Source organism: Sus scrofa, chromosome 7 (genome assembly GCF_054392235.1).
Source record: "Sus scrofa isolate SSC_HxYL_T2T_F1_AM1 chromosome 7, Sscrofa_HxYL_maternal_Yorkshire_Landrace_v2.0, whole genome shotgun sequence".
NCBI lineage: Eukaryota > Metazoa > Chordata > Mammalia > Artiodactyla > Suidae > Sus > Sus scrofa.
In genome coordinates this window covers 26,507,034-26,520,218 of record NC_139389.1, presented here as the reverse complement: position 1 = coordinate 26,520,218, position 13,185 = coordinate 26,507,034, and the positions used below count along the sequence as shown (strand labels likewise).

The window sequence follows — 13,185 nt, the reverse complement described above, 5'->3', positions numbered from 1 at the left end:
TTTCATTTGTTCAACTTCCCTTTCTACTACCTAAGAACGCATTATTTAATACAACTTGACTAGACTTACCCATTTATTTTTTTATCCAGTACCCTCTGTTATATACATGGCAAATGATTTGAGAAACAGTATAATTTCACATATCAACTTTCTCATTGCCTTTTTTTATGCCTCAGAAGACTTCTCTAGACTCCTTCAAGTCAGAGCCTCCTTCTGATCACCCTCCTTAAGGCTCCTTTTACTTGCTTGTTCCTCAGAGTATAGATGAGTGGATTTAGTACAGGAGTGACCACACTGTACATAATGGCAATGATCCTGTCCTGGTCCATGGAGCTACCTGAGGTAGGACGAATATACGTGAAAACAACGGGAGCAAAGAAAAGAACAACTACCATGAAGTGGGAGGCACAAGTGGACAGTGCTTTATGAAGCATGCTGCAAGAATGGGTCTTGAAGGAAAGATGGGTGATAATGTAGCCATAGGAGAGAAGTGTTAGAAAGAATGGACCCATGGCAATGGTCCCTGTGACAGTGTTGAGCAGCCACTGGTTAAGCTCAATGTTCCCACAGGCTAACTCCAGCAAAGGCTTAATATCACAGAAGAAGTGATGGATATGGTTGGAACCACAGAAGTTTAAGTGAGAGGTCATTACGGAGTGCAGAAGGGCATAGAGAAAACCGATGATCCAGACAGTGACAGCCATTTGAGCACAGACCCGAGGATTCATGATAAGAGTGTAACGAAGTGGTTTGCAGATAGCCACGAAGCGGTCAAAAGCCATCACGGCCAACAACAGGGCCTCTGTGCTGCCGAGGAAGTGGAAGAAGTGAAGCTGGCTTATGCATCCCCAGAAAGAAATTTCTTTGTGTGAGGAGAGGAAGTTCCCCAGCATCTTTGGCAGTGTCACTGTGGAGTAGCAGATATCTAGACAGGACAGGTTTCCCAGGAAGAAATACATAGGAGAATGGAGTCTTGGCTCAGAGATGACAACCATCAGGATGGCTCCATTCCCAGCCACGATGACCAAGTAAATTGCGAGGAAAAGCACGAAGAGCAAAGGCTGCAGTTCTTGGATGTCTGTCACTCCGAGGAGAAGAAATTCAGTGACTGATGTTTGATTGGGCATCACTTAAAAGACAAAATAATATGTGGAATACTGTCCATATTGAGAACCAGTCCTTCCATCCCAGGATTTCTTTCCAAGACAAAATGTTTTCAATAATAGTAGTACTGTTCTGGATAATCCCAACCTCAGAAGTGGTATAGCATTTGGGCCATTAGACTGTTGAATATTGAAGATATATATCACTAATGGAGTGTAACAACTCTAACAGGAGGTAGCTTTTTAGGTATTCCACTGAATTGCTATCTCTAGACCTAATAAGCCATCTTAAGGATTTTAACTGTAGAAAATTAGACAGGGATGAACTCATTACAACTATAAAGTCCTTAAAAAAGAAAAGCATATACTCTTTAAAACAGTAGTAATAACGTTTCCTCCTCTTATCTTAGAATGTAACTGGAGCTAGTGGTGTTCTCATTCTGCTTCTCTTACTGACCCACACTCCTTACTAGGGTAAGAAATAAAATCACTTTATCATACATTAGCCTGGGTATATTTGATGAAGAGCTATATGTGATGATGAGCTTAGTTTTTGCCCATGCTCTGAGCCTTATGTTTTTTCAAAATAGGAACTTTAAATGACTACTTTGATGTCAAATATTATTGTGCTTCTATTCTATAGTTGCCATGCGACTCCTTTCTTTTCCTAGATTGCCGAATCCCTGGGTAAGAAAAAATTTCTTCCTCAGATGGGCTCAACATTTCCTTATTTTGCCTTATAATGGCTTCTGTTTGAGAGATGTATGGCTTCTTCAGTACCCTTAAAATGATGTTACTTATGATTTGTTTCCTTAAGTTCTGTTTTTATTTTGCCTTCAGTAAACTGGCACTTTAAATATTAAGGAATATTCTACCTCAGGGGAAATTCACCTTGACTTTTAGCTCCATGAATGTGTCGCTGGCAGTTAGGCTGTCTTTTATGATCCCATAAGTCTATCTGCTTATATCAGCTCTCTCCGAAGTTGTCCCAAATGTCTGTCTTCTTTTATTTGAAAATTGTGTTCTCTCTTTTGACCTTTCTATCAAATAAAATTCTTGCTTTCTACTAAAGGAATGCATTAATTTTCATCTCATTTGCAAAACTGAAATGAGTCTTTTCTTCAGTGAATGCTAAGACTCTTTAGTAATTAATTGCAAGTTAGTCAAGTTTGATATTTGACTAAATTTTCATTATTTATTAATATGTAAGAAAGGGAGTTCCCATCATGGAACAGAGGAAACAAATCTGACTAGGAACTCTGAGGTTGCAGGTTTGATCCCAAGCCTCACTCAGTGGGTTAAGGATCCCCAGTGTTGCCTTGAGCTGTGGTAAGTCGCGGACATGGTTCAGATCTGGTGTTGCTGTGGCTCTGGTGTAGGCCAGTGACTACAGCTCCCATTAGACCCCTAGCCTGGGAACCTTCATATACTGTGGCTGCAGCCCTCAAAAAGACAAAATACCAAAAAAAAAAAAAAAAAAAAGTAAGAAAGCTTTTGAATCTTTTTTCATTATTTGCAAGATACCTGGCTTTTTTTTTTTTTTTCCTTCAGGTACTTTGACAAAAGCAGACATAAGTACATGCAATAGCATCCTATTTGTTCCTTTTATTTGCCTACGCAATGAATTAGCTCTTTTGTATTGGAAGGGAAGTAGCAAGAGTATGTGGGAAACTTACAGATGTGATAGGGACTGAGGAAAGAATAAGAACTATAAGCAAATTTGAACAGAGATGCTGATGTTATAGAGCTTCCTATAAAGAAGGAATAATTCAATTTTGAGAAATCACTGAGGGCAGAGGAAAATAATTTGATGTGACTTGAGTAAAAAAAGTGAATGAACTGGGAACGCTTTGAAAGAAACCGTGGGATTTGAGGCTTTATAGATGAAAGAAATTTTGAGAAAATTATCTAACCTCTACTACACCCCCATAAAGGGCTATTTCAAATAATTCAGGGTAGCTTTTTTGGATAGTCATGTATATTTTGTGTATTTAAATAAATTTACCACTATCATTTAAAACAAAAATGATATGCCAAATATCGTTTTGGTTTTCTGACCCACAAAACAATATCAAAAACTTATTTGGAGTAAAACAAAACAAAACACACATACACGCAAACCTTTCTTAACTTTTAAAGAAAGTCAGCAATCAGATTCCTCTATCCCAAATGTTTCTTTTGATGAAATATCAATATTTAGACATTAAAGACTCACTCTGAAGAACATCTAGAGAAGGAGGCATGTTGAATGAGGAGTGTGATGTAGCAATAAAAATGTGGGAGGTAAAGTGCTTTCATAATCCACAAATGAAATGAGCAGTCTATTGTAAGATAGGAAATCAACTCGAACTTGGCATTTAATTTTAATCCTGGCAAACAGACAGATCAGTCACTAACAGAAAGAAAAATATGGGCGATCTCCCAGCCTGTATTCTATTTTATTTTCTTACCTGATTGAGTGTTCAGACATAGGTAGTAAGAACGCTTTTCAGGTTGACACTCCTAGTGATTATAAACAGTAGAAAAAAATTTGAAAATTTGAAAGTGGAATTCATGTTGTGATTGCAGTATAAGGTCTTTATTTACAAAAGTCTTTTCCTCCCTTTCTGAAAATTTGCCTGCCTTTTTATACTTCACCTACCCCTGGACAAAAAAACCAAAAAAATCTTGAGGGAGAGTGTCTCTGGGGTGCTGAGAATTGTTGTAAGAAGAAGCAATGTTTTGTTTTCACACATACAACATGATGAGGTAGACTTGGGGAATTCCTATGGAGTTTGATTTTATTTTTTCATTTTTTTCTGTTTTCTGTCTTTACTGTCTTTGGCCCTGCTTTCAGAACCATGCATAGCAACAGTGTTTTGCTTGCCTAATTTTACTGTCTATTCAAATGTCTTTTCATTTCCTAGGATAGAGGTATAAGTTCACTTTCTCATTTTGGAAATTACATTGGAAAATACCCTTTTATGCAATGTATATGGTGGAAAGAAAATTGCTAATAACTAATGAATGGGAGTTACATCGGCATCACCACAGAATGAGACATTCTTTTTGTCCCTCCCTTTCAATCTATAACCAGCAAAACATCCACCACTCAACAAAGGTGCCTCTGCCAAACACACCAGGAGGTCAGAGAATTCCACACATCTGTACATATAAAAGAGGGTGAACTGGAACACACAGAGGAGACAGAACTGAGCAGAGGTGGTGCCCACAATCTCCCTCTTCCCCACTGGCTCAATTTTGTCTCCACTGTATGTTCCAGTCCACTCTGCTTTAGCTCTGCACTCTAGTAAGCCTGCAGATGTTAAGCTGGCCTTGCAGCCAGTGAGGCCAGGTCATGGTCTCACACATTAGCACATTCATAGTAGGTGTGGCCTAACCTCTCAGCCAGTGGGGCCAGGGCCATCCTCACCCACTAGAGTGTTTACAGAAGTCCTGACTGGGTCTCTCAGCCAGCCAGCTTGAGGCCCAGTGCCATCCACTAGAGCATCCACAGCAATCATGGCCTGACCAGAACATGAGGGTGCATGCAGCCTACACAGGAATAAACCTGGAGGCTTTTCTCCTAGGACCGAAAACAAGACAGGGGAGCCCATTCTCACCACTTCTGTTTAACATAGTGCTGGAAGTCATAGCCAGAAGAATTAGGCAAGTAAAGAAATAAAAGTTATCCAAATCAGAAAAAAGAAGTTAAGTTTCTTTATTTACAGATGACATGACCTTATATATAGAAAACTCTAAAGACTCGATTAAAACCTGTTGAAACCAATAAACAAATTCAGGAAAGTTTCAGGATATAGTAGCAACCTATAAAAATCAGTTGCATTTATATATACTAATAACAAACTACCTGAAAAATAAATTAAGAAAACAATTCCCAGAGTTCCCATCATGGCTCAGTGGAAACGAATTTGATTAGCGTCCATGAGGATGTGCATTTGATCCCTGGCCTTGATTAGTGGGTTAAGGATCTGTTGTTGCCACGAGCTATGGTGAAGGTTGCAGCTGTGCCTCGGATCTGGCATGTTGCTGTGGCTCTGGCATAGGCTGTTAGCTACAGCTCTGATTCAGCCTCTGGCCTAGGAATCTCCATATGCCATGGGTGAGGCCCTCAAAAGACAAAAAAAAAAAAAAAAAAAAGAAAAAAAAAAAAAGAAAAGAAAGAAGGAAAACAATTCCCTTTTGCATAGCAAAATAAAGAATCAGTAAAATGAAAAGGGAACCTGAGGAATGGGAGGAAATATCTGCCAGCTGTAGGGTATAGACCCTGTCCTGAGTTGTTTCGTACCTAGTCCAAACAAGTGGTTGGGGTATGAGCTAATGGTCTCTGGAGTGTGAGACCCCATAAAAAAGCAGTTGCAGTATGTGCAGTGTGAATAGTGGGGTTCCATAGGCCAAGTGGCTGAGGTGAGAGTTTTTAGCCATGACTTGAAAATTGGGTCAAGACAGCACATATTCATTATAGCATTTGCTCTTTTCCTCTTTGTTTTTCTTGACCTCCTTTTCCACTCCACTGGAGCCCTAGTGCCGTCTTGGACCATGAAGATAAAGAACGTGCTGTGTGAATTTGTAGTTAATTACTGGAAAGAGCACCGATGCCCTACAACCTTGTGAAACAGAGAAGGTTGCTGAACTCAGCATAGACTGCTATCTCCAGAATCTCTTAAAAGAAAAATACACTTCTGTCTTACCTAAAATTACTTTTAATTCAGGTCTGTTACACTTGAAACAACCTGATATAGCCACCATTTTAACAGCAAATTGAATTAAGGGTAAGACACAAATATTGTACATTGAAAATTATGTTTTTCTTAGATAAATTTAAAGTTTCTAGCCTCTTCTTTAAATTAAATTTGTTGGTTTTGGTTCATTATTATTTGACAGTTAAAGATCAGAGAGTAAAAGCAGAGTAAATTCATTTCCAAGATAAGTGTGTCACTTAGAAGTCAGTTTTGTTGTCTATATGGCTTTTGTCTTAGCCTGCAAGTTTTAGTTATCTTTATTTCTCTTTTTCATATCCTGAATTTTGGCATTAAAAAAAATTTGGTTTTTGGCTCTTTGCTTTTATATTTCATGCTATGTAGTCTTCTTTAGTTCTGTCAATCAAACATTACTTTCATTCCAAATAATATGCATGTGTGGAGGATAATGTGAGAAAATGTGTGTGTGTGTGTATGTGTGTGTCTGGGTCACTTTGCTGCACAGCAGAAATTTACGACATTGTGATTCAACTTTTATAACAGAAAAAATAAAAATCTTTTTTTCTTTTTTTAAATTTTAAGTGATTTTTATTTTTTTTCCATCATAGCTGGTTTACAGTGTTCTGTCAGTTTTCTACTGTACAGCATGGTGACCCAGTCACACATACATATACCATTCTTTTTTCTCACATTATCATGCTCCATCATAATTCACTAGATATAGTTCCCAGTGCTATACAGCAAAAAATAAAAATCTTAAAAAAAAACAAATAACATGTATTTGTAAAAAGATTACTTAACTCTTGAGTACCAGTTTAATATTAAAATATTCTTTGGCAGTTCTGCTTGAAAAATAATTATTAATAGTAATAGCTTGCATTTGTTCAGCACTCTTTCTATGATAATCACTGTACTCATGTCTTGCATACTTTTTTTTTTTGCATTTTTGGACTGCAGGTGTGACATATGGAAGAATCTCTTAAAATAAAAATGCACTTCTGTCTTACCTAAAGTTATTAGGGGTTGAATCGGAGCTACAGCTGCTGGCCTATGTCTTAGCCACAGCAACAGCAGATCCAAGCCACATCTGCAAACTATACCACAACTCAGGACAACTCCGGATCTTTACTCCACTGAGCAGGGCCAGGGATCGAACCCGCATCCTTCTGGATACTAGTCAATTTCATTACCACTGACCCACAGCAGGAACTGGCATATGCTTTTTTATTTTTTTGTTTGTTTTTTTCTTTTTTGTTATTATTATTTTTTAAGTAGTTATTTCCCCAATACAATTTTTTTTCTTACTGTACAGCATGGTAACCCAGTTACACATACATGTACACATTCTATTTTTGCACATTATCATGCTCCATCATAAGTGACTAGACATAGTTCCCAGTGCTACACAGCAGGATCTCATTGCTAATCCATTCCAAAAGCAATAGGTTGCATCTATTAACCCCAAGCTCCCCCACCACCCCACTCCCTCCCCCCTGGCAACCACAAGTCTGTTCTCCAAGTCCATGATTTTCTTTTCTGAATGAAAGGTTCATTTTTTGCCATATATGAGATTCCAGATATAAGTGATAGCATATGGTATTTGTCTTTCTCTTTCTGACTTACTTCACTCAGGGTGAGAGTCTCTAGTTCCATCCATGTTGTTGCAAATGGCATTATGTCGTTCTTCTTTTATGGCTGAGTAGTATTCCATTGTATGTATATACCACGTCTTCCTAATCTAATCGTCTGTCAATGGATATTTGGATTGTTTCCATGTCTTGGCTATTGTGAATAGTGCTGCAATGAACATGCAGGTGCATATGTCTCTTTTAAGGAAAATTTTGTCCGGGTATATGCCCAAGAGTGGGATTGCTGGGTCATATGGTAGTTCTATGTATAGTTTTCTAAGGTACCTCCATAGTGGTTGTCCATAGTGGTTTTACCAGCTTACATTCCCACCAACAGTGCAGGAGGGTTCCCTTTTCTCCACACTCCCTTCAGCATTTGTTATTTGTGGACTTATTAATGATGGCCATTCTGACAGGTGTGAGGTGGTATCTCATGGTAGTTGTGATTTGCATTTCTTTAATTTAATCTCAGTCCTCTGATAAAACCTCAAAGCTTGACTCATTTAAAATTCTTTTCGTAGCCAAAATAAACTTTTTCTTTGGGCGTCTTTTTTAGTCAATGTCTTTACTGTTCTTCGAACTTCTTCACCCAAGATTTAACCTTCAGTTCTTTTAAATTTTTCTTTTGCCTATGGCTAAAAAATAAATATGACCCCAAAACTTATCTATTTTTTTTCTTCACAATGATTTTGATTTTTATCCTTTCCTTTTCAATATCATCCCTTCTCTCCCATTAAGTTTCCTAGCTTCATGACAATATCTTTATTTATTTTTAATTATAGTTGATTTTCAATGCTGTGCCAGTTTCTGCTGTACAGCAAAGTGACCAGTCATGCATATATATATATTCTTTTGCTCATATTATCTTCCATCATGGTCTATTCCAAGAGATTGGATATAGTTCCTTGTGCAATATAGTAGCTCATTGCTTATACATTCTAAATGTAATAGTTTGCATCTACTAACCTCTGATGCCCATTGCTTAGAAAATAAACCATAACCTAACCTTAAATCTTATCATCCATGATCTGTATTCATGCAAAGATTAATGAGTATTTACCAGCTAAAGTGAGGATGATATTTCTAATTTGGAGATGAGATACCTGAGTGAGAGTGAAGAGTCCTGGACTTTCATTCCTTGTGACCCTGGAAATGTTCAAAACTTAGGGGGACCTCAGTTTGTTTTCATTGGCAGTTGGATGGTGGTACCAAATTAACATGAATGGAACTGGAATGTCTGAAGACTTAAAGGTCTCTCAAGTCAGTCTCCTTTTGCGGAGAGATTTTATGAAGACTTTTCTATTTTAACAGAAAAGTTTTCCAGAGACTTTTCTGTTTTAACTCCTGAAAGGAGCACGTTCTGCTTCTCTAACTCTCAGAACATTGGCACTCCATTAGGGATGCCTGGGCTCTCATTAAGTATTCCTAATGGTGTAGAAACTCCAGGGGAAATGACTCTGCCATTCGGAGTCCATAAAAGCAGCTCACTGCAGGCTCTGGGAATTTGAATTTCAGCATGTTCTCTTTGCTACCACAGGCAAGTATTTCCTTCTTTCCTTCCTTCCTTCCTTCCTTCCTTCTTTCTTTTTCTTTCTTTCTTTCTTTCTTTCTTTCTTTCTTTCTTTCTTTCTTTCTTTCTTTCTTTCTTTCTTTCTTTCTTTCTTTCTTTCTTTCTTTCTTTCCTTCCTTCTTTCCTTTTTTTTGTTTTCTTCTTCCCATTCTTTCCTTCTTCTGAAGTTCCCCTACTTATTTTAGCTGGTCTCTTAAATTTATGGTTTTCTTAACCGTACTCTTTGGAAAATAGTAGGGAAGTAGTTGGGAAGAAAGGAAGTCAAAGATCTCATGGAGCTCTATTTAAGGGAGGCAATCAACATGTCCATCCTGCCTCTGGGTGTGTGTGGGGAGGCAGCCTAAATATATGTCAACTGTGTAGCTTCCTACCTCATGTAATTTTTTAGCTATAAGAAAGGTGTTTGGCTTTCCCAAGTGTTTGATTCACTTGTTCTCCCAATAATTTGAATTCTTTTAATGAGACAATCCTTTAGTCCATGACAGTGAAAAGATAAAAATCCTACTAGATGATAAAACATATCAGCATGATTTGGTATAAATGCCTGTTGTCAAATCCATATTATGTGAGAAATAGAAATGAGATGGATTTGTTTAGTCCAGAGTCAAAGTTTCATGTAGTAAAATCTTTCATGTAGAAGAGAGAGCAAACTTTACCTGTTATTTTTGGAGGCTAAATATGTCAAATAACAATGATTATGTCTACCATTTCCTGTTATTTTATGACTACAAGCTATATTAAATACCAAAGGCTTTACTTCATTTAGTGCTCACAATTTTCAAATGAGAAAGATATTTTTATTTTCACTTAGGGAGGAAGAGTTTTATATCTTGTTGGTGGTCACACAGCTAGTAAGTGGGTGGAAAAGCTGAATTTTTTAGTATTCATGCAGCTAGTAGGTGAACTTAACCATCCTCCCAGTTATAAAAATTACAGCACATTATGACCAAGCATTTTTCTAATGCTTGGATTTGTTTAAAGATGGAACAGTCTCTCTTTACAGCTTTTGATATCTCCCATCAACACAGTGTTTGATCTTTAGCTGGATTATCACCTAGCAAACAACTGTACAGGGTATTTCAGTGGCTAGACTGGATGACTTTTAAAGGATTCTTCCAACTTGGAGCTACAGATGCCCCATTCTGTACATTCCATAACAGATGGTTGAAGATATATTGTTGAATTTTATGCACCAAGCACCATGCCCTAGACTCAGTAATGCTTACTGATTATATTAACAGCTATGGTTAGCATGGATTTAGTTAGACTTCCGTGTGGGAGAGAGAGCTGGATGATGGTAGTACAGCAGATGAAAGCTTAGAGAACAGGATTTCTCAAGATTTCGCCTTCTTTATGATTTTTCAGTTGACATGTATGATGTTTTCAGTTCTAGAGAATTCTTTGATTAATGGAAGCACTCTATTGTAGAGTTTTTCCTTTGCTTATTCACTTAAACACTATGAAAATACCCATTCAGGGTCAAATAACACTGAACAAACCGCTCTTCAAAATGGAAATTTTCCAAAGTGAGAGTTTCTTATTTGTATATGGGACAAAGCAGTCAGATGATGCACAAGAAAGTTTTTTGTGTAAATGCATTCAGATTAAATCCCTCATTTTAATATTGATAGAAATTCTTAAAGCCAGTTTATATTTTTCCTTAGCTCTAGGCCTGAAATTTCGGGCTTACTATTTTCTTGTCTTCCATTCAATTCTCCACTGAGATGGAATTCAGCCAAGTGCTGCCCCCAGTAGACTAACTCATGAGGGATTTTCTTCATGGAAAGCATATTTTTTTCATGACACTCAAATGATTCATGGCTTCCAGGAAGTTAAGTAGAAATAAAATGATTTATATTGATTAAATGGATTTTTAACTATCCCACAATTTAAAAAAATAAGACTCTCAGTCTTAATTTCTATTCTTTACCTGGCCCATAGTATAAATTTCTATTTATCTAGTACTTTGTGGTGGAAGGGGGGTTGCTTTGTTTTGCTTTGAGTCAAAGATAGCATCACATAGTTTTATAAATACTGTTCTGGGTAGCCACTACGCTTTGATCAGAAGTGACATTCACGATGAAACTTACTTTCCATTCTAGATATTGGGAAGAATACAGGCTGCAGAAGGCTGTTTGAGGCTAAAATGAGACAAAGTATTTGACATGTTTTACTCACCAAACCTGGGACATAAACAATGTCCCTTTTTCTATTCTTAGGTTTTCTCTTCACTGGGGAGTGGTTTCAACAACCAGTACAAGTGATAGCATTCTCATCTTCAAGTCTTAAAGCCATGGTTTATAAGAGTCTGTTCCAGGACTTGCTAGCTAGTCTCAGCTATTATTTATTTTATGGATTTTATCAAAGTACATGGTATCATATTCTGGTACCATATCGTTTTGTGAATTTTCTGTTCCACTTTCATTATCTTAAAATTAACATATTAAAACTATAAAAAGCAGTCCCCAAGAGTGCAAGGAAGACTAGGAGACGTCACAAGGAGAGATTCAAATAGCCCCACAAGTCTTAAACAAGTTGTCTGATGAATTTGTCACCAACCATCTCCAAGACACAACAAGGTGTGAGAGAAGGGCTTGCCACTATCCATCTACATAAATAGCCCTTAGACTGGAGTTCCCTGGTGGCCTAGCTGGTTAAGAATTCAATTGAACTGTGGCACGAGTTCAATCCCTGGCTCAGGAAGTTCTGTATGCCATGGGCGTGACAAAAGAAAAAATAGCCCTTAGACTGCATATAAACTTAAAATATTTCATGTAAAGGTGCTGCCAATGTTCTGTAAGAGATGTAGCCTATAGGAAATATTTAAATGTGTGGGTTTTCAAAATGTGATGATGGTAACACACCACTGTGATGTCATGGATTCTAAATGCCCTAGTGTTTTTCCTCATGTGGATAATGGCTCTTTTCTCTATAAACCTATATTTTCTTGTTTTATAGATGATTGCTATTGTCACACGTGAATACTGCCATTTGTACTGCTTTTTTCTCAGTTCCCAAGAAAAAACATCATGGAAAGAGAAAACAAAACTCTGTCTGAATTTATCATTTTAGGATTCTCTGACTTAAATGATTTGCAGTTTTTACTCTTTACCATATTTCTTATGATCTATCTCTGTACCTTGGGAGGAAATACCTTTATTATTTTGGTAACATTGGCTGATATACGACTAAATACCCCCATGTATTTTTTTCTGAGGAATTTGGCCTTTCTTGACATCTGTTATACCACCACCAACGTCCCGCAGATGATGGCGCATCTCCTATCAGAGAAGAAAAGCATTTCCTATGGGGGCTGTGTGACTCAACTTTTTGCATTCCTTTTCTTTGTGGGAGTAGAGTGTCTTTTGCTGGCAGCAATGGCATATGATCGTTACATTGCGATCTGTAAGCCCTTAAGGTATTCAGTTATTATGAACAAGGCTCTGTATAGCCAGTTAGCAGCCTCATGCTGGGTTAGTGGTTTCCTCAATTCAGCAGTGCACACAGTACTGACCTTCCACCTGCCCTTCTGTGGCAACAACCAGATTAATTATTTCTTCTGTGACATCCCCCCGTTGTTGATTTTGTCTTGTGGGGACACTTCTGTCAATGAGTTGGTGTTACTCTTCATCGGGGTCTTCATTGGATGGGCTCCTTTTCTGGGTATCATCCTTTCCTACCTCTATATTATCTCTACCATCTTGAGGATCCGCTCCTCAGAGGGGAGACAAAAGGCCTTTTCCACCTGTGCCTCCCACCTGGTCATTGTCCTTCTCTATTATGGCAGTTCCATCTTCACATACGTACGGCCCATCTCATCTTACTCACTGACGAAAGACCGGCTGATCTCAGTACTGTACAGTGTTGTCACCCCCATGCTAAACCCCATAATTTACACTTTGAGGAATAAGGACATCAGAAAGGCTCTGAGAGCTGTGGTAGTAAAAGTTGTGGTCTTCAAATGCCATTTTCCTTGAAGTATAGTGTTCATTTTTCTATGATAAATATTAGAAAATTACCTGTCTTGCTGATGCAATCTGGTTTTGTTTCATCATTGTTGTTTTGCCAGCATTAACAGTTTCAATGATAAATGGGCAAAATGTTAACAGTAGATTAATCTGGGAAAACGGTTATTGGATTTTTGGGGAACTCGTTTTATTCCTGAAACACTTCTCTGTGTTCTG

At 37.7% G+C, this 13,185-nt stretch overlaps 2 protein-coding genes across 2 annotated transcripts; one reads left to right on the top strand and one right to left on the bottom strand.

Moving 5' to 3' along the window:
* Nucleotides 1-200: 200 nt before the first annotated feature.
* On the bottom strand, nucleotides 201-1,127 carry LOC100626985 (olfactory receptor 12D1-like). Its single transcript, XM_084970393.1, has one exon. The coding sequence runs from the start codon at nucleotides 1,125-1,127 to the stop codon at nucleotides 201-203; it is 927 nt and encodes a 308-aa protein (XP_084826519.1).
* Nucleotides 1,128-12,030: 10,903 nt separating this feature from the next.
* Nucleotides 12,031-12,978, top strand: LOC100625491 (olfactory receptor 5V1-like). The gene has a single exon (XM_084970527.1). The coding sequence runs from the start codon at nucleotides 12,031-12,033 to the stop codon at nucleotides 12,976-12,978; it is 948 nt and encodes a 315-aa protein (XP_084826653.1).
* The last annotated feature ends 207 nt before the right edge of the window (nucleotides 12,979-13,185 follow it).

Coding starts and splice junctions, on each gene's coding strand:
- LOC100626985 (XM_084970393.1), bottom strand. CDS start 1,127: ATGCCCAATCAAACATCAGTCACTGAATTTCTTCTCCTCGGAGTGACA.
- LOC100625491 (XM_084970527.1), top strand. CDS start 12,031: ATGGAAAGAGAAAACAAAACTCTGTCTGAATTTATCATTTTAGGATTC.